Source organism: Elephantulus edwardii, unplaced genomic scaffold, assembly GCF_000299155.1.
Source record: "Elephantulus edwardii isolate Elephantulus edwardi_28Jun2011 unplaced genomic scaffold, EleEdw1.0 scaffold00002, whole genome shotgun sequence".
Taxonomy (NCBI): domain Eukaryota; kingdom Metazoa; phylum Chordata; class Mammalia; order Macroscelidea; family Macroscelididae; genus Elephantulus; species Elephantulus edwardii.
Window position 1 is genome coordinate 43,305,325 of NW_006399752.1, and position 20,717 is coordinate 43,326,041.

At 49.4% G+C, this 20,717-nt stretch overlaps 1 protein-coding gene across 1 annotated transcript in view; it reads left to right on the forward strand.

Moving 5' to 3' along the window:
* The window catches only part of FBLN5 (fibulin 5), a 119,478-nt gene that overhangs the window by 67,774 nt on the left and 30,987 nt on the right, over window positions 1–20,717 (forward strand). The window contains exons 8-9 of the mRNA XM_006879211.1: window positions 13,131–13,253; window positions 18,014–18,130. Coding sequence (XP_006879273.1) covers window positions 13,131–13,253; window positions 18,014–18,130 — 240 coding nt within the window. The remainder of the gene's footprint in view (window positions 1–13,130; window positions 13,254–18,013; window positions 18,131–20,717) is intronic.

The following is a 20,717-nucleotide window of genomic DNA, read 5'->3' on the forward strand; positions in this document are numbered from 1 at the left end:
AGAGGAGACCAGGGTGACAGTAGAGGGGACCAGGGGTCAGGAGAGGAGACCAGTGTGTCAGGAAATGAGACCAGCATGTCGGGAGAGGAGACCAGAACATTAGGAGAGACCAGGTGTCAGAAGAAGAGACCAGGGTATCAGAAGAGGAGATCAAGGTGTCAGGAGAGGGGACCAGGTGTCAGGAAAGGAGACAAGTGTGTCAGGAGAGAAGATCAGGTGTCAGAAGAGGAGACCAGCGTGTCAGGAGAGGAGACCAGGTGTCAGGAGAGGATACCAGGTATCACGAGAGGAGACCAGCGTGTCAGGAGAGGAGACTGTGTCAGGAGAGGGGACCAGGTTGGTGTCTGGTGAGGCACATCATTCATAAACACCTGCAAGCCCATTTCCTTGAGGTTGTCCTGTGGAAAGCACTGCCTAATGCTTCCTGCCCTCCCTTTGCCCCAGTGACCCAAGGTGCCATGACTGCATGTATGTGAGGACGCCACCCCCTTTTATCCTCCACTGGTGTTAGAACCTGCCCTCGCCCCACTGCTCGGGGCTGCTCTCAGTGATCGGCGAGCTGCTGACCCGCTCACCGTGGCTCCACGTACAACAGGACGGCACGCGGGCTGGCCCTGCAGCATTCTCATGATCCCTTGTGTTTCCGAGCACAGCGTCCCCAGAGATCACTGGCTGACTCAGGAAGCCGCCTTTCTTCCTCGTCCCTGTCAGTCTGCAGGCTCGGGGAACCTGCTCAACATCACAGCAGCTCACAAGGCCTCAGCTTGTGGCTGCATGTGGGGGGCTGGGAATGGAGCCCCGGGCCCCTGGGTGGAAGGCAAGAGTCCCACCACTCAGCCACCACTGTCCCTGAGACTAGGGCAGATAAAGAGATATATATTTTATAAATATATTTACAGACATATTTATATCTTTTTTTAGAGAACAAAGCTCTATTACTTATTTTATGATTTTATTTTTTTAAATACTGGTTTACTTACAAAGTTCATATACATAATTTTTCACACCGGATCTTTCCCCTTTTCCTTCCCTCCACCCATCAAATTGTGTGACCCTATGATGAAATTCTCCCCTCTGCTGCCCTTCCTCACCCCTCTGCTCCTCCTTCCCCTCCTTGAATCCTCATACTCATTCTACAATACTGTTTTATATAGTGCTTGTTTTCATGAGACTGAGTTAGTTCACTCAGCAAAATGCTCTCCAGTCCCTCTCAAGTTAGGAAGTAATTTACAAAATCGTTGCTCCCGCCTGTTGCATAGTATTCCACTGTGTGAATGTACCACAACTTCTCAATCCATTTGATTGTGGTTGGACATTAGGGCTGTTACCATGTTCTTGCGATGGTGAATAATGCTGCCATGAATGTGGGTGTACAAGTCTCTGTGCTTCAGTTCTCGTTTTCTCAGGGTGTATTCCAAGCAGTGGGATAGCTGAGTCATATGGAATTTCTAGGTGCAGCTTTTTGAGGAAATGCCAAACTGAGAAGGGCACTTCTTGTTCTGCTTTCCCATAGTCCTTTGTACATGCCCTTCTCACCTTCACAGGCTCATGTGCGTCCAATGTCTGTCATGTCCACCAGCCTAGAGGCTCTAGGAGGACAGTGATGGTTGCCTTGTTTTATATATGTTGTTGTTGTGTACCACTATGACCCTCCAGAGGGTTTTTGAGTAAGAAACTAGATTTGTCATGCTATGCTACCAAATTGTTAAAAAAAAATTCTGAGACACTTATTGTTGTTGTCATGTACTGTGGAGCCAGAACTGACCCATAGCTGACCCTCCAGCGGGAGTAAGAAACTAGATTTGTCATGCTATGCTACCAAATTGTTAAAAAAAAAATTCTGAGACACTTATTGTTGTTGTCAGGTACTGTGGAGCCAGAACTGACCCATACTGACCCTCCAGCGGGTTTTCAGTCAGAGAATCACATGGGAGGGGATTGCCCATTTTTCTCCCAGAGAACAGTTGGTGGTGGCCTCGAACTACATGCCTTTGGAATTGCAGCTCAGCTTCTTGCCACTAGGACCAGAGCTCCCTAGACTCCTGACGTATAGATGACCCTCGTTGGATTTCTGAGGCTATAAATCACATGAGAAGAGATTGCCCGTCTTTTTCTCATAGAATTGATGGTGGACTCACACCACAGAGGCCTGGCCTTTGGGTTAAAAGCACAATTCCCTATGGACTAGGCCACCACAGTGCCCTTGAGCTGCACAAGGAAAGCATGTAAAACTGTGAGTAGCAGAGCCATGCCATCCTCTCTGTGCATTCTGGATGGTTCAGGAGGTTGTGTTTGGTGTGGTTTGTGGGCTGGAGGCCAGAGGACTAGGCATAAAATCAGTGCAACCATTTCCAAAAAGGGAAGTGAGGACTTGGTGTATTTTAGAGTTTAAGGTGTTAAGGAGGAAGGGAATTTGCAAGATGTGCACGCAGAATTGCCTGCCCTTGACGATCATGTGAGGGCAGTAGGAGGAGGAGGATATAAATCCTTCCAAAGACAACAGTGTCTAGCCGGGGAGACTAGAAATCAATGGTGCCTTAGCTGAGACAGAGTCCCGGGGGCTGCTGGTGTGGACCACTAGGCAGCAAGGCAGTGGGCACTGGGGTGAGGATATCATAGACTGTGATATTCTGAGGAGAACAGAACTTGAAGTCAGGGTGGAGGTGAGGAATGGGCTCTGAGGAATGGGGGGGATGGGGAGGAGTGGGGAGGAGTGGGGAGGAATGGGGAGGAGTGGGGAGGAATGGGGAGGAGGGGGCCCTGAGGAGTAGGGAGGAAGAACCTACGAGAGGGTTGAAAACTTAAGACCTGCAGCATTTATAGACGGTGCCCATGGGTACTGAGTTAAAACAGGATGTTCTGTCTTGATGGAAAGACGTCCTTCATCCTGGTTGCAATCGTTTGTACTTTGTCATCAAATTTGGGGTAGCATTTCCAAGAACTTAGTTAAGAGTCAGAGAATGGAGCTGCTCATAGGAAATCAAAGTGCCATCAGAGAACTGAAGGCAGAAGACGTTTTGGAAGACACAGGACGGCCAAGTCATTGCAGCAATGGGCACTCAGCTTCTGAGAGTGAAGTCAGGTAATGTCTGTGCTCCGGGAAAGCCTTCTGTTTGGTTTAGACTGCTCGGAACACCTTCTTCAAGAAACCAGCCCAAACGCGCACTCACTGATTCCAACTCATTGCAGCCCTGTAAGACAGGGTGTAAGTGTCCACAGGGCTCCCAAGGCTGGACATCTTTATGGACGCAGATTGCCACACTCCTCCCACAGAGCAGCTGGTAGTTCTAACAGCCAACTTTTTGGTAGTAGTCAAGAGCTTGGTGCGTTAACCATTGGGTCACCAATGCCTCTTGGTTTTTACTCCCACCGCCTTCTGACTGCGGGCAATCCAACATCGCGTTTTTGAGGCCGCAGATCTTTACAAAAGTTCACCCATCTTTCTCCTGAACAGTAGCTGGTGGATTTGAACAGCCAACCTTTTAGCACCATAACACCTATGCTACCAGAACTCCCTGCTCCTTTAATAAGACGCCAGAGAACCCTAATATCATTTTAACCAGCCAGGCTTAGACTTGTTAGCAAGAGGACAATCCAATAAGGAGTCATCTCCTTGATTTTGCATATTTAAATTGTCCCACAAACTCTTTTGAATAAATTCTGCACAAGTTCTCTGGATAGGAAACCAAATGTCATGCAGGAGAATGCTGTTGTTTGATGTGGTCAAGTCGGAACCAGCTCAAAGCTGACCCTCCCAGTGAGTTTTCAGAGGTTAAAAATTCAGAGACACGGAAGGAGATGGCCCATCTTTCTCCCATGGAGTGGATGGTGGATTTGAACCACATGCTTTTTTTTTGGTGTGTGTGTGTTGGAAAGTGATGCTACCAAGTCAAAGGTGGGTGAATTTAATCTGCAGCCCTCAGGCCTGCTTTTAATTGTTTCTGGTGAAACATTCTTCTACGTGAGGTAGCACTGGCCTGTCGATTTGCTGTATAGGGGTAACTTGTGTTTGCTGTGATGCTGAACACTGTGACCCTGATTTGTCAAATGCGAGAATGGTTACCCATGGTGGACAGTGTTTGGTGGAGCTTTCTGATTAAAATATGCTTGGAAGCATGTGTGGCGTCCATTTCTGAAATAGCTTGCCTCTGGAAACCATATGAACTTGGAGAAACAATGAAAGTTACACAAGTGTTCAGGTCTTTCATTCATAGGGTTGCTATGAGTCACCTATGACTTGAGGGCACTTAACAATGATAACAACACTACAACTCCTTACCTCTAGGCCACCAGAGGCCCCCTCAGGAGGATGTAGCCCTTGGCTACTCACAGTGTGATCCCTCGTTCACCACATCAGCATCGCCTCGGGGCTTGTGAGCAGTGCCAAATCTACTAGGATGCTTAACAAGAGCCCCACCGATTCAAATGGACATTGCAGTTTGAGAAGTAATGGTCTGGCACCCAAACGGCCGTTGCTGTTGCATTCATGCTGACTGATGGTAAACCTACGGCACAGAGCAAAGCTGCCTAGTTCGCAAGTTCTTGATTAAAACTCAGTTTTCCCAGGCTGCACTCTGTATGAAAGTGCACTGCCAAAGCTCTCTCTGAGGGAGCAGCTGATGATTTTGAACCTACAACCTTTCAGTCAGTAGTCAAGACTCCCTTTGGTTTTGTAGGTGGTTTCTAAATCTGCTTTTGTGTTGGGTTCATTTAGAATCAAACAGCTTGAAAACAAGAAATCTTCCCAGGCTCCTGAATAAGGCAATTCCCTTGGATAGACAGGCTTAAGAACCACCGACTTGGGGAGATTTAAAACACTTCCTTGTCAAAGGACAAGTGGCAAGAACTTTGTTGTTGTTGTTAAGTGCCGTCAGTCTCAGGCGACTCATAGCGACCCTATGAAGGAGAGTCCTCGACGCTTGGGTGCCTTTCATCCTCTCTCCAAGTTCATAGGGTTTCCGGAGTCAAGCTATTATGGAAGTGGATGCCACTCCTCCTTCCAAGGAGGAGATTTAAAGCACTTCCTTGTCAAAGGACAAGTGGCAAGAACTTTAGTAAACGAAAATCTCTAGTTTGAGCTCTATATTTGTTCACTTTGAAGTCACAATATTGGTCAAAGCCTCAAGTGCCTTAAAAAATGCTCTATCTAAATTAATAGTAAGTAGTAGTCCTCCCTTAATCTCTGAACACCTTGATACACAATGGTCTAGAAGGAACAGATGCTCCTCACTTCCCCCGGCCCTCTGCTGGAACCATTCATACTTTGGCAAAAGTTGACTGGCCTTGGCCAATTTATTGCCCAGTTTGAAAGCAGCTAAAGTCAGCTGGTGTTTACCAAGCACGCTGCTGGCAAAAAGAATTACTCAAGAACCAAACAATGTGATCTCTATTAGCTGGATAGTTTGTAGAAGGTCCTAGTGAGAAGGGGGGCCTTCCAGATCCTTCTAGAAGCTCTAATTTTAATGGATAGAAGAATAGAATCCACAGAGAGAGTGGGGCCTGACTTGCAGCTGATTTCATCCAAGAGAAGAGAGTTATTTGTTATTTGGAAAAGGGACTTCCTATTTGTTGCCTAATCAGAGGCTCAGAGTAAACATCTCATGGTTACTCTTGAGCACTCAGAAAAATGCTGTAAACACGAAAAGATCTGGTCGCTAATGATTGCCCGGGACCTGGAAGACACATGGAATGCAGATGTCCCAGGCTTCACATCTCGAGTTCTCCAAGGCTGAGATCTTTAATTAAGCAGGTGTTTGGGAAGTAGATCTTGTATCTCTTCCAGCCCCGGCTGCGCCTGTCTCATGAAAAATGGCACAGACCCAGCCCAGCAGCAGGCCTGAAACAGCCTTCTATTGAACTCTTAGGAATGAGCCATTGTTATTTTTCTCCTTTCTTATCAAGTGCCATTAGCCCGAACAGGGAAGGAACAAGAGCAGGCTAAGAAAACATGTTGTTTCACCGGGCAAAAATTTACTACCAAGGAAATGATTTTTGCTTTGTCCAAAAAAAGGCATCACGGAGGTCTCTGGAAAGGTGTAGTCTTCCAAATGCTCTTGGACAGCATCGCTCAATGTCGCCCAGGGAGAATGTTTCCCTTTGGCAGATGGCCGTTCTCACACAAGCATGGAGATCTCCAGCCAAGGTTATGTACACAGCCTTACGCAGTTGGCGCTCGCGTGTTCAAAATTTTGGAGCACAGGAGACATGAAAAGGGAGTAGAATCATAGGTCGTGTTAAAGTTCGTCATCGTCAGCTGGAGAGTTCAGTTTTCAGAGGCCTAGGGTTATAGATGTAAAGTCTGACGCAGGCCACAACTCACATCTGTTGTCACCAAGTTGATCCCAACTCATAGTGATGTTATACAACTGCCCCCAAAGGTTTCCAAAGCTATAATTTTTGTGCAAGCAGATGACACCACCTCCTTCTCCAGCAGAACAGCTTGAATCACCCATCTTCTGGTTAGCAGTTAAATGCTTAAACACTGTGCCACCAGGGATCCTTGTGATGGACACACAGAGGTTAGATTCTCCCCATGAGGAGGTAGAGACTGAGAGACAAGCAGGAGAACAATCCGTTATTTCCACCTCTTATCTCGATCTCTTATGATATGCGGGGGCTTCAGGGGCAGAGAGCCCCAATTTTGGCTGTGGGGAGCTAACCATGCCTTCCAGAACGCCGAACACCAGCTCTGTCATCTTGGTGCCTACAGTGGACCCCAGAACAGATCCCCAGGAGTCAGGGACCTTGACTTCCTTACTTGCCCCAGCCTTTAGACACAGCCCTGCTAGAAGGGAATAAAAATTTCCAAGGCATCTACTGTGCTGGGAGTGGTGAACTGTTACAGCGGCCCCAGAGGTGGTTTCATTAGCACTGTTTGCAGAACGCCTGCGAACCTGAATACTCATGAATTTGCTCACAGCTACTCAGTGATTAAGTGAAGGGGCCTGAATCATACCCAGCTCCGTCTGCTTTCAGAAATCTTACTCTTTAACCCATTACCCTTTCTGGGGAGACCTCAGCCTTTGGTTTTTGGATTCTCCCCCGCCCCACCACCACTTTTTAGCTTTCTTGTTGTTAGCCATCAAATTGGAACTGACTCATAGCTGACCCTCCAGCAGATTTTCAGAGACAATAAATGACATGCGAAGAGATTGCCCAACCTTCTCCCACAGAGCAGCTGGTGGATTCAAACCACATGCCTTTGGGATTGCAGCACAGCTTCTTACCACTAAACTACTGGAGCTTAAGCTTTAGCACTGGGAAAATAGGAAATTAGATCCCTCTGGGTATCAGAGGGAAGCAGATTGCATGTTGTTTTCTTAGAACCAGCCTCCTCCCAGGAGGAAGACATGCAACAGGCATCAGCCACCGGCATGATATCCCAGCGTCCTTTGGGAACCTGTTCCAGTAAAAGGGAGGCGTTCCCATCACCACTTACTCCTCTCACATTCTTGCTTTCAGGGCTGGCACGCCTCAGTGGCCCTGCATACATGAAGCCGTTTATCAGGTTGAGTACATCAGACATCACTTACTGATTCACTGCCAGCTTCCGGAAGAGTCAGTGAGCTCTTTCGTCCTGCTGTCAGGGTGCCAGTGGTCCGAGGAGCAACTGGACATTGCCCCACTCAGGGAGAGGCACACCATGGCTGCTGTGACTGTGTTTTTCATGTGCTCAGACGGTGAGCTAGAGGCCCAGGCTCCCGGAGGGGACAGGGTGGCCAGAAGACTTGCAGTAAAACCCCTTCTGGGAACCACACAGTGATTCTATGCCATGCCAGCGTGCTCCATGGCAGAGGTTTGGGCAGGCAGGCACACACACAGTTCTTTAGGGCATGAAGAATGAGTGGCATACCATGGATGCTGTTGCGTATCGCCAAGTTGGAACCCACCCACAGCTGACCCTCCAGCAGGTGTTCAAGAGGCAGTAAATGCCTGGGAGGAGATTGCCCATTTTCCTCCCATGTAGTTACTGGTGGACTTGAACTGCTTGCCTCTGAGTTGGCAGCACAGCTCCTTACCACTAAGCCACTAGAGTGCACTATCAATAAAATGTAGTTGACTGAATGAAGCCTGCATTCCGTTCTCTGAGGACGAGCCTTACGTGTCATCCACAGAGGGAAGTGGCTTGGTTCATGCTGATGGATACTGACACTTAACCACGGCCACTGTCACTTGAGCTTTTCCATCGATGCAGAAATACTCTACCAGGAAACATCCTAGGAGTGACTCAGCGTGTTCTCCTTTCTGTCTTTGAAGTCAAATGTATTTAATATAAGGAGTTTTGCCATGAGCTGGAATGCACAATAAGGCATTTAGTCCGCATGTAAACCCACAGTGTGGACATGTCCTGTTTCATCCTCACCGAGTTCGTAGCTGGATGGTGGTGTTGGTGCTGTTGTTCCTTCTACGTCCACCTCCCCAGATGGTCCTTTTGGCATGCGGGCAGAGAAAGGGGTCCCTGGGGCTAGAGTTTGTCCTTTGTTTGTGGGATCTTTTATTCACATGTAATATCTCTATCAGATTTACCAGACACTCAGTAAGGTACCAGGTAGTTTCCGAGAGTATAAAGGTGAGACATGGCCCTGCAACGTTGGGGCTTACTGAATTATGAAGAGATCCTTTCTATTAGGGAAACTTTGTTAAACTTCCACTTTTTTTTTTTAAAAAAAAACACCAATAAACCAAACTCTTTTTACTGTAGTTTGACTGGAAATGGACAGAATGCTATACTTTCCATTAAGTTACACATGGTTTGTTTTGTACCATTGATTGCATTTACCATCATTTTTATTTTTTAAAAAATATAAATCAGTAGAACTCGAAAGTCCTTACCATCAATCAGAGCCAATTCATAGCTGGCCCTCCAGGGGCTTTTCCGAGGCTGTAAATGGTACAGAAGGACACTACCCACCTCTCTGACAGGGAAGCAGGTGCTGGATTCGAACTGCCTGCCTTTGGGTTGGCAGTGCAACTCCTTACTCACTGGGCCACCAGGGCTCCCCAAGTCCATACAAGGGGAGTATAATGGAACGAATTCTTTTTTTTTTTTGAGTATCAAAATTCATAAAACTTTATTCTTATAAAGTTTATTCTTTTTTTGTTTTTTTAAAAAATTTAGTATTAATTTCAATGAAAATTTATAGAGACTTTGGATTTCCATTAATTCATTGTTGTACTTTTCTCCCCTCCCAACCCAACCCCCTAGTACACTACACTCTTGGAAAAGTAAAAGACAAATTCTTTCATTGTTTTACAAACCCTCCCCTAGGTCCACTCCACTATGCAGCCTTCATCTGGACTCCTGTCATGACAAAAATACCTAATCACATATCCCTTTTAAACAGTTTTCTCCCTCTTCTGTTTCAATGCACTATACATTATTGAACCCATCTTTCTCAGTCTTCCCCCAACCCCAAGGTCAGTCCGGTTTTACAACAGTGGCACCATGCAGTATTTGTCCTTTTGTGACTGAGGTACTTCACTCAGCATAATGTCCTCCAGGGTCACCCATTTTGAATAATAATATTGCACGAGTCCCTTGTTTTTCAATGCAGTGTAGTATCCCACTGTGTGAATATACCACAGATTCTCTATCCATTTGTTTGTTGATGGACACTTAGGTTGTTTCCAATTCCTTGCTGTTGTGAACAAAGCAGCAATAAACATGGGTGTGCATATATCTGCTTGGATATCAGTTATGGTCTCTTTGGGGTATATTCCCAGTAGTGGAATTGCTGGGTCAAATGGTATCTCTATTTGCAACTTTTTGAGAAAGCACCATACCACCTTCCACAGTGGTTGCACCATTTTACACTCCCACCAACAGTGAATCAGGGTTCCAGTTTCTCCACAACCTCGCCAGCATTTGTTGCTTGCTGTTCTGTTAAATTTTGCTATTCTGACTGGGGTGAGATTATATCTCATAGTTGTTTAATTTGCATCTCTCTTAGAGCTAGGGATTTTGAACATTTCTTCATGTGCTTGTTAGCCATCTGAATGTCTTCTTCGGTGAACCGTCTGCTCATAACCTGTGCCCATTTTTCTATTAGATTATTTACCTTTATCTTTTTGTGGTGCTCAAGTATTTTATAAGTTCTGGATATAAGTCCCTTATCTGATATGTCATTACCAAGTACTTTTTCCCAGTTGGTGGCTTCCCTTTTTACCCTATTGGAGAAGTTTTTGGATGTGAATAGAGATTTGATTCTTAGAAGATCCCATTCATCTACTTTATTTTCTCCTGGTTGCAGGTGGAGCGAATTCTTTAACCCTATGAAAGTGATGGAGTTTTTGAAAAATCAGAGACAAGACTTTGGGTTTGAGCCTGAATATTTCATACACGCTTTCTTTCTTTCCTGTGTGCATACACGTGACTGGGCCCTCTCTACGTGGCCCTGCAGGCACTGAGCGGGACATAAGCTACACAAACACAGGACGTGGGAACTAGCTGTGACCAGGCCTTGCCAACAGCTCTCCCCACCTTTGGTCTCCCTCACCCTACTCTTCTTCGAGGCCGAGGCCGATTCCTCCAGTGCTTGTTGTTCCCAGGGTTCAGTGGCCTTTCATCTCTCCCCACAGGGACAATGTAAATACACGCCGGCCGGCCAATATGGCACCGTTTGTTATCATAGGCTTTGACAGAGCGGCTGGCCAAGCATTATCCACCCGCTCCCCTGGTGGGCAGAGCTGGGGCAGAGGCAAGAGCCCTTCAGCAGCTGAGAACCTGGAGGGTCTTGGGCACCAAGGCTGCAGGGAGCCAACCTGGTGCAGGGAGGGTTCTTGGCTGCTGTCACCTCGGAGGCTCCTGAAGGCTTTCACACCAGACGTAGGAAGACTGGCTCTAAGAGATGCTGAGTCACCCGGTGATCTGGGGGTGCAGTGCTGTGTTCCTGGAGTCCAGCTGTTGCGTGGTGGGCATGGGGATGCTGTTGCATGGTGGAAGCCTTGCTGACTTGGCTGAAACCAGTTGACAGCAAGTTGGTTCTAACTTGTAGCAATACTTTGTGCCTCAGAATGGACTGTGCCTCATGGAGCTTTCATTTCTTTGGCGGAGTTTTCATCTCCACAGTGGACTTTTCATCTCCACGGCAGAGATTTCATCTTCGTGGTGTTTTTGACAGTGGACTTCCAAGCTTTTCTTCTGAGCTGCCTCTGGTAGACACAAACCTTCATCCTTTCCACGGAACTCTTAACCCAGGGGCCTGTTGGCCATGTGCACCACGGAGGGATTCTGGCTGAAGAATTAACTGAATCAGACGTGCTGGCTGCCTGAAGCCCGAGTGAAAAAGCCTGAGCTTCTTAGTGCCTGGCCGCAAGGAGCTGACACTAAGGTCCTGTACTCAGGAGCCCTGGGTGCTCGGCCTCCACCATGCACATCCACTCTCACTGTCGAGGGACCGGAAGTTACTGAGGCGAGGTTGAAGGTGGCCTTTTCTCTACCTCCCTCCTGATCTCTGCTCAGCTCTAGGCATTGGGCATTGTAAGCACCATCATTCTGCACAGAGTGGATTTGGAGGCCAGCCAGCAGGCAGACAAGCAGGCGGGAAGGTTGGTTGGCAGGCAGGCAGGCAGGTAAGCAGGTAGGCAGGTAGGCAGGTAGACAGGCGGGCAGGTGGGCAGGTGGGCAGGCAGGCAGGTGGGCAGGCAGGCAGGTGGGCAGGTAGGCAGGCAGGCAGGTACAGGCTCAGCTCTTGACATTGAGCATCTGAATTGGTTCACTCAGCTTCCCTTTTGGTCACATGAGAGTTAAGAGGCCACATAGTGATTGTGGGGATAAATGCAATAACCCGTCCCACACACTGTGAGCCCGTGACTGACAGCTCTTCGAGTGCTTTCCAGCTGCACCTGGGGTTGCAGGGGGGTGGCAGGTAAGAAAACCCTGATGGGAAGGTTGAAGTGGCAGAGGAACGTGCACATGGAGGTGCAGGCCGGCCAGTGCAGAGGCGCCGTGGAGGAAAGGCCCTGACAGCTGGACAGGTCCTCAGTGAGCCTTCCTTGAGCACACCGGTCAGTGAGCGGGAGAAGGCCTCCCTCTAGGTCAGAGGGAGAGAGTGTTGTGGGAGGTCACGGAAGGCGAGGAGGGGGTGCGCTCCTGAAATGCAGCAGGAGAACGGGACGGAGAGTTTGAGTTTGAACAGGTTTGAGCTTTGCTGGTTTACAGAGCCTGCAGCTGGTGACTGGGGAGATGGGGCCACGGAGACAGCCTGACTGTGCTGGGAAGAGGCTGGTGAAATGGGAGAGACTGACTTGGACCCAAGCTCATTCTCATAGTATCTGACAGACCACCAAGCCAAAGACCAGTGTGAACTGGGCAGAGAGAGAGGAGCCCAGCGTCCCTGAGTGAAGGGACCTCAGTCTCAGTCACGTGGATGAATAAGCCTGTTGCAAGGGATGGTCAGGACCCAGGGAGCCTGTGTGCCGAGGATGATGGGGTCCGGTGGCAGGAGAGTGCCCAAGGACATGCTGTGCTTGGTAGGTGCCATCCAGTTGATGACTCGTTGTGGTTGTTGATTGCCATCAAGTCGAGCACGACTCAGCAACCGTATAAGCAAAAGGCCTGAAGCCCTTTCTGTAACTATCGTCATTTACCAAAGTTCATAGAGTTTCCAGAGGCATATGGTTTAGGAATTGAAAGCCACTCCAGCTCTCATAGCGACCTTAAGACAGCAGATCTGGACCCTGACCAGCCCTGTGTCGTCCTCACAATCTCAGACACACTCGAGCCCGTCGCTGCAGTTGCTTTGTCAATCTACCTGATTTGAGGGCCTTCCCTGCCTCTACTGTCCCCCACCACCTTTTCAAGCTTGATGTTCTTCTCCAACGAACAGCCTCTCCCTGCAACATGCTCAAAGCATACAGGACAAAGCTTCGCCATCCTCACCTCCAAGGAGTGCTCTGGCCTAAGGATCTGCGTCCCCCTTAATTTCCAACGACGAGCAGGCAAGCTCTGCCCTCATCACCTGCCAGTATCTCCTGGTGACCCCTCACTGGGAATACTTCCTTCTCCTTGGCTGTAACCCAGGAATATTAGCAATCGCCTCTCAGCCAAGATAGCCAAGAGCTGGCAGCTCCAGGGGCTCCAGGACTCCGGGGAGAGGCGTGTGATGGTTTGCAATGTGTCTGTGTTTCAGATGTGGATGAGTGTGCAACGGACTCTCACCAGTGCAACCCGACCCAGATCTGCATCAACACGGAAGGAGGCTACACCTGCTCTTGCACTGATGGTTACTGGCTCCTAGAAGGGCAGTGCTTAGGTAAGGTCTCCTGGGGTGCTCATGTGCTCACAGGTGATGTCTCCTAGGGGGTGATCACAGGTGACGTCTCCTGGGGGGGTGATCACAGGTGACATCTCCTGGGGTGGACATTCATAGGTGACATCTCCTGGGGGTGTGATCACAGGTGACATCTCCTGGGGTGGACATTCATAGGTGACATCTCCTGGGGGGTTGATCACAGGCGACGTCTCCTGGGGGGTGCTCACAGGTGACATCTCCTGGGGTGGACATTCATAGGTGACATCTCCTGGGGGGTTGATCACAGGTGATGTCTCCTGGGGGGTGCTCACAGGTGACATCTCTTGGGGGCTGATCACAGGTGACGTCTACTGGCAGGTGATCACAGGTGACTTCTCCTGGGGGGGGTGTTCAAGGTGACAGCTCCTGGGGGAGGTGCTCACAGCTGACATCTTCTGGGGGGTGCTCACAGCTGATATCTCCTGGGGAGGACATTCATAGGTGACATCTCCTGAGGGGGTTGTTTATATGTAGCATCTCTTGGAGACAATGCTCATAGGTAATATTTCCTGGGGCTTTGTTTATAGGTAACATTTCCTGGGGGGGGGTATTCATAAGTAACATCTCCTTGGGGGAACCAGCATAGGTGACATCTCCTTGTGGAGTGCTGATAGGTAACACCTCCTGGGGGAGGGTTCATAGGTAACATCTCCTGGGGGGTGTTGATAGGTAACATCTTCTAGGGGGGATTGTTTATAGGTGACATCTCCTGGGGGAGTGCTCATGGCTAACATCTCCTGGGGGGAGGGTGCTCATAGGTCACTCCTCCCGGGTGGGCGGGTGGGGATTGGCTCACAGAATTCCTGTAAATGCAGAGTCCCAAGCTTGCTAGCGTCACCACCCTGTCTGGCACGCTACCACTGTATTTGTGCAGAAGCTCACATACGATTTTACGTGAGGAGCTCCGGTTGTGTGCCGCACTGCTGAGAGGTTCAAATCCACCTGCCACCCTCTGAGAACAAGAGGAGCAGTGTCCTCCCACGCAGGTCCAAGCCTCCGAGTCCGAGGGAGGGCTGTCCTGAGCTGGGATTGGCAGTGGGTTTGGGGTATATTTTACCTCATCATTTAGGACGTTTACAGGATTGATAATGAAGAGTCCTCTGCTCTTGTTAGAAATAATACTAAGACAACGTTCCAGGTTTCTTTTTTCTTTAAATTAATTTTAATGAAAGTTTACAGAGACTTTGGATTTTCATTCATTGTTGCACTTTTCTTCCTGCCCACTCCTCCCCCCAATTCGCTCTTCTCTTTGAAAAGTAAAAGTAAAAGTAAAAGAGAACATTCCAGGTTTCAGATGTGAGCCAGTGGAGTCTGGCTAACGTCACCCCCAACAGCCCATGGCTACCGGCGCCCTGGCCCACTCCACTGGTTGCTGCCTTTCTTTTTATCTCAGAGGAGGCTGTTGCTGCCAGTTAACGCTCCTTTGCCACCAGCACCACCTCAATATGATCTGTTTGTTTTTACCAGAGGATTCTTTTCTTTTCTCCCCCTCTCATGCTAGCCAAGCGAATGAATTCATCCTCATCTCCTGTTGACACGTCCGTTCCCATCACCAGGTTGTGATTTTGGTGCCGTGTTTTCCTGGAAAAGTCCCCGCTGGTTTCAGTTCTCTAAGCCACTATCATGCTGTCTAAAAGTTAGCCCTCAAGGAGCTGAGAAACAGATCCAAATAGAATCATGGAAACAAAACAGAACAACCAACAAATAAGATTTTTCTTTCTAGGCTGTCTTTTTAATTTTTCTTCCAGAAAAGGTTATTTTTTATTCAAGTAACTAAATAGGAAACCAGAAGGGGACTCCAGGCTGGGACAAATAATGACTACCCCCTCCCCAACAGAACCAGGGGAGAGGGTTTACCTACACCCTGACGGGTCAACACCTGCCACCCTCCTCACTCTGTTGCAGCATCTGAGGGGCAGGGCCCCTCCTTCCCAGGGCCTGGGGTAATGGTAACTCAGAGCATCTTGGGGAGAAAGGGGGGATCCAGGAGGAGGCAATGAGGAGGACATTTGGCACTGGTAGCAGCAGCAGTGATGACGGATGTCTTGATTGAGGCTGAGTCTGGGTTGGCCCCGGGAGCCCTGTCTGAGGCATCGTGGGACCTGATAGTCTGGGGCAGCCCTGTCTCCGCTTTCCCTCATACTGTACACTGCGGGGCTGTGTACACAGGGCCACTGGTGGATGTGACGGTCACCGTGCCTTCTAACCAACCTCAGCCACAACAGAAAACTCAATGCCAATCATCTGAACATCAGATTAGTGCCAGGGAGTTACTTGGGTGGGAATCTAAAATGTAGAATTGTGGAGCTGGAAGGGATGTTAGGTATTATTTCATCCAACTTTCAGAGAGCTGGGAATGGAGTCTCAAAGAGCTGGGACATTTTTTCCCCTCTATTTTTTTTTTTATTTGTTTGCATACAACCGTTCATATACGTCACGTTTTGTACATGTGCTTTGTGTTTCATACAGTCATTCATACACATTATCTTTTGAAATAGGAGGATAACGAAGAGATGTATAAATGTTCTGAAGGGAAAGGAAAAAAGAGGGACAGAAAAAGGGGAAGGGGGGAACCACTGGGCTAGCAAATGTTAGTGTGTGGAGGGGGGTGAGGTAATGAGAAGGGTTCAGTGTGGACTTGCAATGATGAGGTGGAACATTTTGAAAGAAAAGTCCCAGTTGGTTGGGGCTAAGATCTCTCTCCTCAGGCCCTGTCCAGATTTTCGTTCTCCACCACAAGGGGCACTCGAGAGGCTCAGGCGGTTCAGAGCCGCGGGTCTGACTGTACTCTGTCTGGGGTGGAATTCTCACCTTCCACGTGGGAAGCTCAGGTCTGATTTCTGACCAGTGTACCTGGTGGGCAGCCCACTTATCTGTCAGGGGAGGCTTGAGTGTTGTTTGATGCTGATGAAGTTTCAGCTGAGCTTTTAGACTAAGAAAAACTAAGAAGATACACTGGGTGATTTGCTTCTAAGAGAAGCAGCCAGAGAAAAGCGGTCACAGTGCTCTGACACACAGTCCATCATGAGGGCAGCTCGAGAGCAGACAGCTGTTCATTCCATTGTGCATGGGGTCAGCGGTGCAATGTCAGGGCCAAGGAAGCCCCTCCTGGTTCGGAGGGTGCCAGTAATTCAGCCTCCCCCTCCCTGGAAGGACAGTCCTCGTTTACATAACGGAAACCTCTGGGAGTCTACTCACAGAGCCCGGATGTGGTATCACATGGCGCTGCCTGTTCACACTTCACATCCATGATGCTCTTCTTTCTTCATCGTTTCTGAACGCTTTCATTCCCTCGGCCAATTCCTTCTCCCTTTTCCAAAGCCCAGGTTCCATATCCATCCACCACTTGCTTTCAGAACCTGCTTTTGCTGTGAAAGCCAAGGCAGGGCTGGATCTCCTCCAAGGTACCCCTAGATGAAGGGCATCTCTCCTGCTGCTGCCACCTGAACGTTAGTGCTGTGCCCATCTGCACCCCAGGAGGAGGTCAGGACCAGGGCTGTGCGTGAACTTTCTGGGCAGGAGCTCTGCATCGCTCTGTAACAGTCACGTGAGCCACAGCAGACACAGCTGGGACTCTGATGTGACACAGTCACATAGACAGAGTGACACAGTCACACAGACAGAGTGACACAGTCACACAGACAGAGTGACACAGTCACACAGACAGGGCAGGTGCCTGAGTGGGGCTAACCATGGGGGACATGGGAACAGAGTCCTTTCTGGTCCTGGGTAGTAGAAACCAGTTACAGGGTTAGGCTGGAACCTGGCCTCCAGAGACCCAGAGGGACCCTAGTTCCAGAGAAGCGAGAGTACCAGGGAAGGGATGTAGCCAGCTGTAAGTGGGTGAGATGAGTTAGGGACCACTCACAGTCACAGTCACGCAATCTGGGCCCAGAAGATGTGCACATAGTTGAGGATTCTGTCTCCATCTGTACACTGACGGTCTCCTTCTCACTCTCCCCAACACCCTGTCCCACAAGAGTGAATTCTCCAGCCCATCTTCCTGTCGGTTTGGAGTCCTGGGGAGTCTTTTTCCTGTGATGTCAGGCACCCCATCTATTGATCCACGTCACTGGGAGGCCTTATTGCCTGGCTCTGTCGGAAGGAGCCTTTCACCCACTGTACTGACGCCTCCTCTGGGGAGGGCAGCCATGGCTCAGAGGGGCGGTGTGAAGCCCAGTTTGATGTCTGCTCAGTGTCAGCAGGAAATCCAGGTGAACTTCATCTGCCTTATGTTGTTGAATCCATAGGTCTCCAGATGGTAACACTGCCCAGCTCATCCTGAACTTGACCTTGCTGTGCTCTTGACAGCTGGACAAATTCATTGTTAGTGAATCTGGCCAGCAGCCCACTGGAGTGATACTATGGATTCCTCTTACGCTGTCAGCTAACTTGTCCCCTCCCAGGGCAGTGAAAATTCATAGAAAGATCACACAATCTCAGAGACTGGCTCATGTAACATCTTACTCTGAGCAAACATTTCCTCGTGACTTTCCAGATAGTATGAAGTGCTCATGGGACAGGAAAGCTGCAGGGCGTCTGGGTCTCGGGAGAATGCAGAGAGCACCGCTGTGCATCCCAGCTCCTATTTAAGGTGCCCGCTTCAGTTCCCCTTCTCCTGCTTTCGTGACTCTGCTCCAGAAGGTGGCAGTCACGAGGCCAGTGTTGGCCCCGAGATTGCGAAGGGGACCTGCCATACTTGCTTGTTCTTCTGCTTCCAGACATAGACGAGTGTCGCTATGGCTACTGTCAGCAGCTGTGTGCGAATGTCCCTGGATCCTATTCCTGTACGTGCAACCCTGGTTTCACCCTCAACGAGGATGGAAGGTCTTGCCAAGGTAGGTGATGTGAAGGAGAACTTGACTGTGATAAGAGGCACTCAAGGCAGTTGACTTCAGAGCCTGGCGGCTAACGCTTGTGGGCAGTGCAGCTGAGAAAGCACCTCTGTGAGTGCCCACTCCCACTGTTTATGAAAACAGACCCGAGCTGGGACCAGGAAATTTCTTGAAAGATGCTGAGTCTTCCTGAAGTTAGATGCCCAGTCGTTACAAGCAAGGAGCTTATGGTTTCATGAATTTTTTTTCTTTCTGTGTCTGCCCTCCATCAAGTGGCCTAGCTGACTGTGTTGTCTAATCAAAAATTTTTCTCAGGTGTCGTGAAGGCCAAGTTCAAAGACTGAGACCCGAAGGAGGAATGGTCAGAAGGGCCCTCTCACTCTCAATTGCAAAGTAAACACGCACACTGCACACAAGGGTTTCGTGGGCACTTCTGACGCCTCTCACAGCTCGGGCTGCCTCTCACCGGTGCCAGGAAGGTCTGTCTCTCAGCCAAGTGTCTGGTGGTGCTGGTAATTTCCCCTTCCACTCAGCATGCCCCTGAAACAGAATAAAACAAAGACATTTTCTAGTTTTCACATGATCACTTCAATGCTGATAAGTTAGAAAAACAAATGGCCCAGGTCTCCTGTGGTTTCCATCCGAAGGTTTCTCAGGCTCAGGAAGAGAACGAGGACTTAAGACCCGAGGAATGAATGCAAGTCCTGCCCAAACCCTGGGCCTCAGCCCCAGGCTCTGGCCCCTGGCTCTCAGCCTCCAGCCCCTGGCAGCTCCTGGATGGAGTGCCGGATGGAGAATGAGACCTTTGTCTGGAGCCGGCCACCAGGTTTTCAGAGCCCGTTTCCTTGTCGCACGGCAAGAGGCCTGGGCTGCAGGCTCTGGGCCAGCTGGTTGGAGGATATTATGTCTCCCTAGTTTAATTGTATCTGAATCGTTGAGTAAACAGGAAGATATCAGTGTTAAGAAGTCTGATTCTGGATTCTTTCTAAGTCTCCCCTCCAAAACTGGTTCTGCACATTGTTCCAAGAAGTCCTGACTGTGTTCCTCTGGCCAGGAGAGGTCCTTTACTGCTGAGGGTGGGAGCTGGGCTGTGAGTCTTACAGTGGCTTTCTTCCCACTGCACGAGGGGGCGGGTGTCTGAGAAATGACTCTGGGCAGATCTGGGCTTCTCAGCGCCAAGGCTGGGGGGAGGCAGCCTTGTGACAAGTAGACTGCACCCAGTACCTCCTAGGCAGAGCGGTTTAAGCAGAGCCCAAAGGCCATGTGTTGACCGGGCCTCTCAGGGACAGGTCTGTGACAAGGAGCAGAAAGTGCACCTGGCAGTGCCAAGCCCAGCACAGTGATAAAGCGAGGGGCACAGTGACTGGCTGACGTGGGTGCTTAGGCTCCGGGATGTTGCATCAGCAGAACCTGGGAGCAACACGAAGCCTTAGCCCCTGCAACAGGCTTTTGTGGTCATAGCTTTTCATGTGTGGGAGAGGCCTGTGCACATCTGTCCGTCTTGCTGAAAGCGCACAACAGCCTTAGGACACGGACAAAGCAGGTGTTTGTGGCCCAGCTTCAAGGATGAGGAAATCAGGACTCAACAAAGTAATCTGGTTGAAGTCCTGCAGCCAGGCTGGGAGGAGTTGAGATTAGAACTAAGCATGCAGCCTTCCTGTCCAGCATGTCAGAGGTTTGATCTCATAGGATTCAGAAAGGCACTGGAGCGTGTATGGATTCTGGGTCTGTCAGGAATAGGCTGCTAGGACTCCAGGCAACAGAGTCCTTTTGGTCGCCTCTGCTGAGAACTGCAGAGGGGTAAGACTTGAGCTTATGTGTCTTCGTGTGGCCAGCATTGACTCAGACCAAGAACCAAGAACACCAGCCCTGGGCCTCAGCAGTGCTGTCCTGCCTGAACTTCTGCCCAGTGGGTTGGGCACTGTAGACCTCTCTGTGACCTGGAGAGAGGGCCTCCACACGCCTCTGGGCACCGGAGGAGACTGGCATGTCGCTGGACCCTCCTACATGGCTGCCTGATAATATTTTTCCCTCTGAAAGCCCCAAATGTACTGGTAACAGGAGATTTGCGGGCTTTATCTTTCTGAGACTAGCTTGCTTTTCAAAAAAATTTCTCAAGTGGTTCATTCTGAAGGCGGTCAAGTTCTGGGAACACTCAGATCCTTCCTCAAGAGAAGAACTACACTTGTGAAGAGGCTAGAAAACTGTTGAACTCGTGTATATTCTGCTCTTTATATTCTCAGCAACAGCCATGAAAAATTAGTTACCTCTTCCCCCTAAGAGGAGTCACCCACTGCCAATGTCAAAAGGGACCCCCCACTCTTCCCGCCCCTCTCTGGGTGAGTTGTGCAGAAGGACCCTTTGATAATCCAGAAAGACCCCTGAGTCATATTCCAGTTCTAGCTAGCTGGTAAACTCAGATACTTCTCTCAACCTTGTTGTTGTTGTTATGTGCCGTCGAGTCGCTTGCGACTCATAGCGACCCTATGTACAAGAGCCCTAAACCCTGCTCTATCCTGTGCCAATCTCATTGCCTCTGACACACCCTTCCCGATTACCCCAGTCACTGAATCAATCCACCTCATAGAGG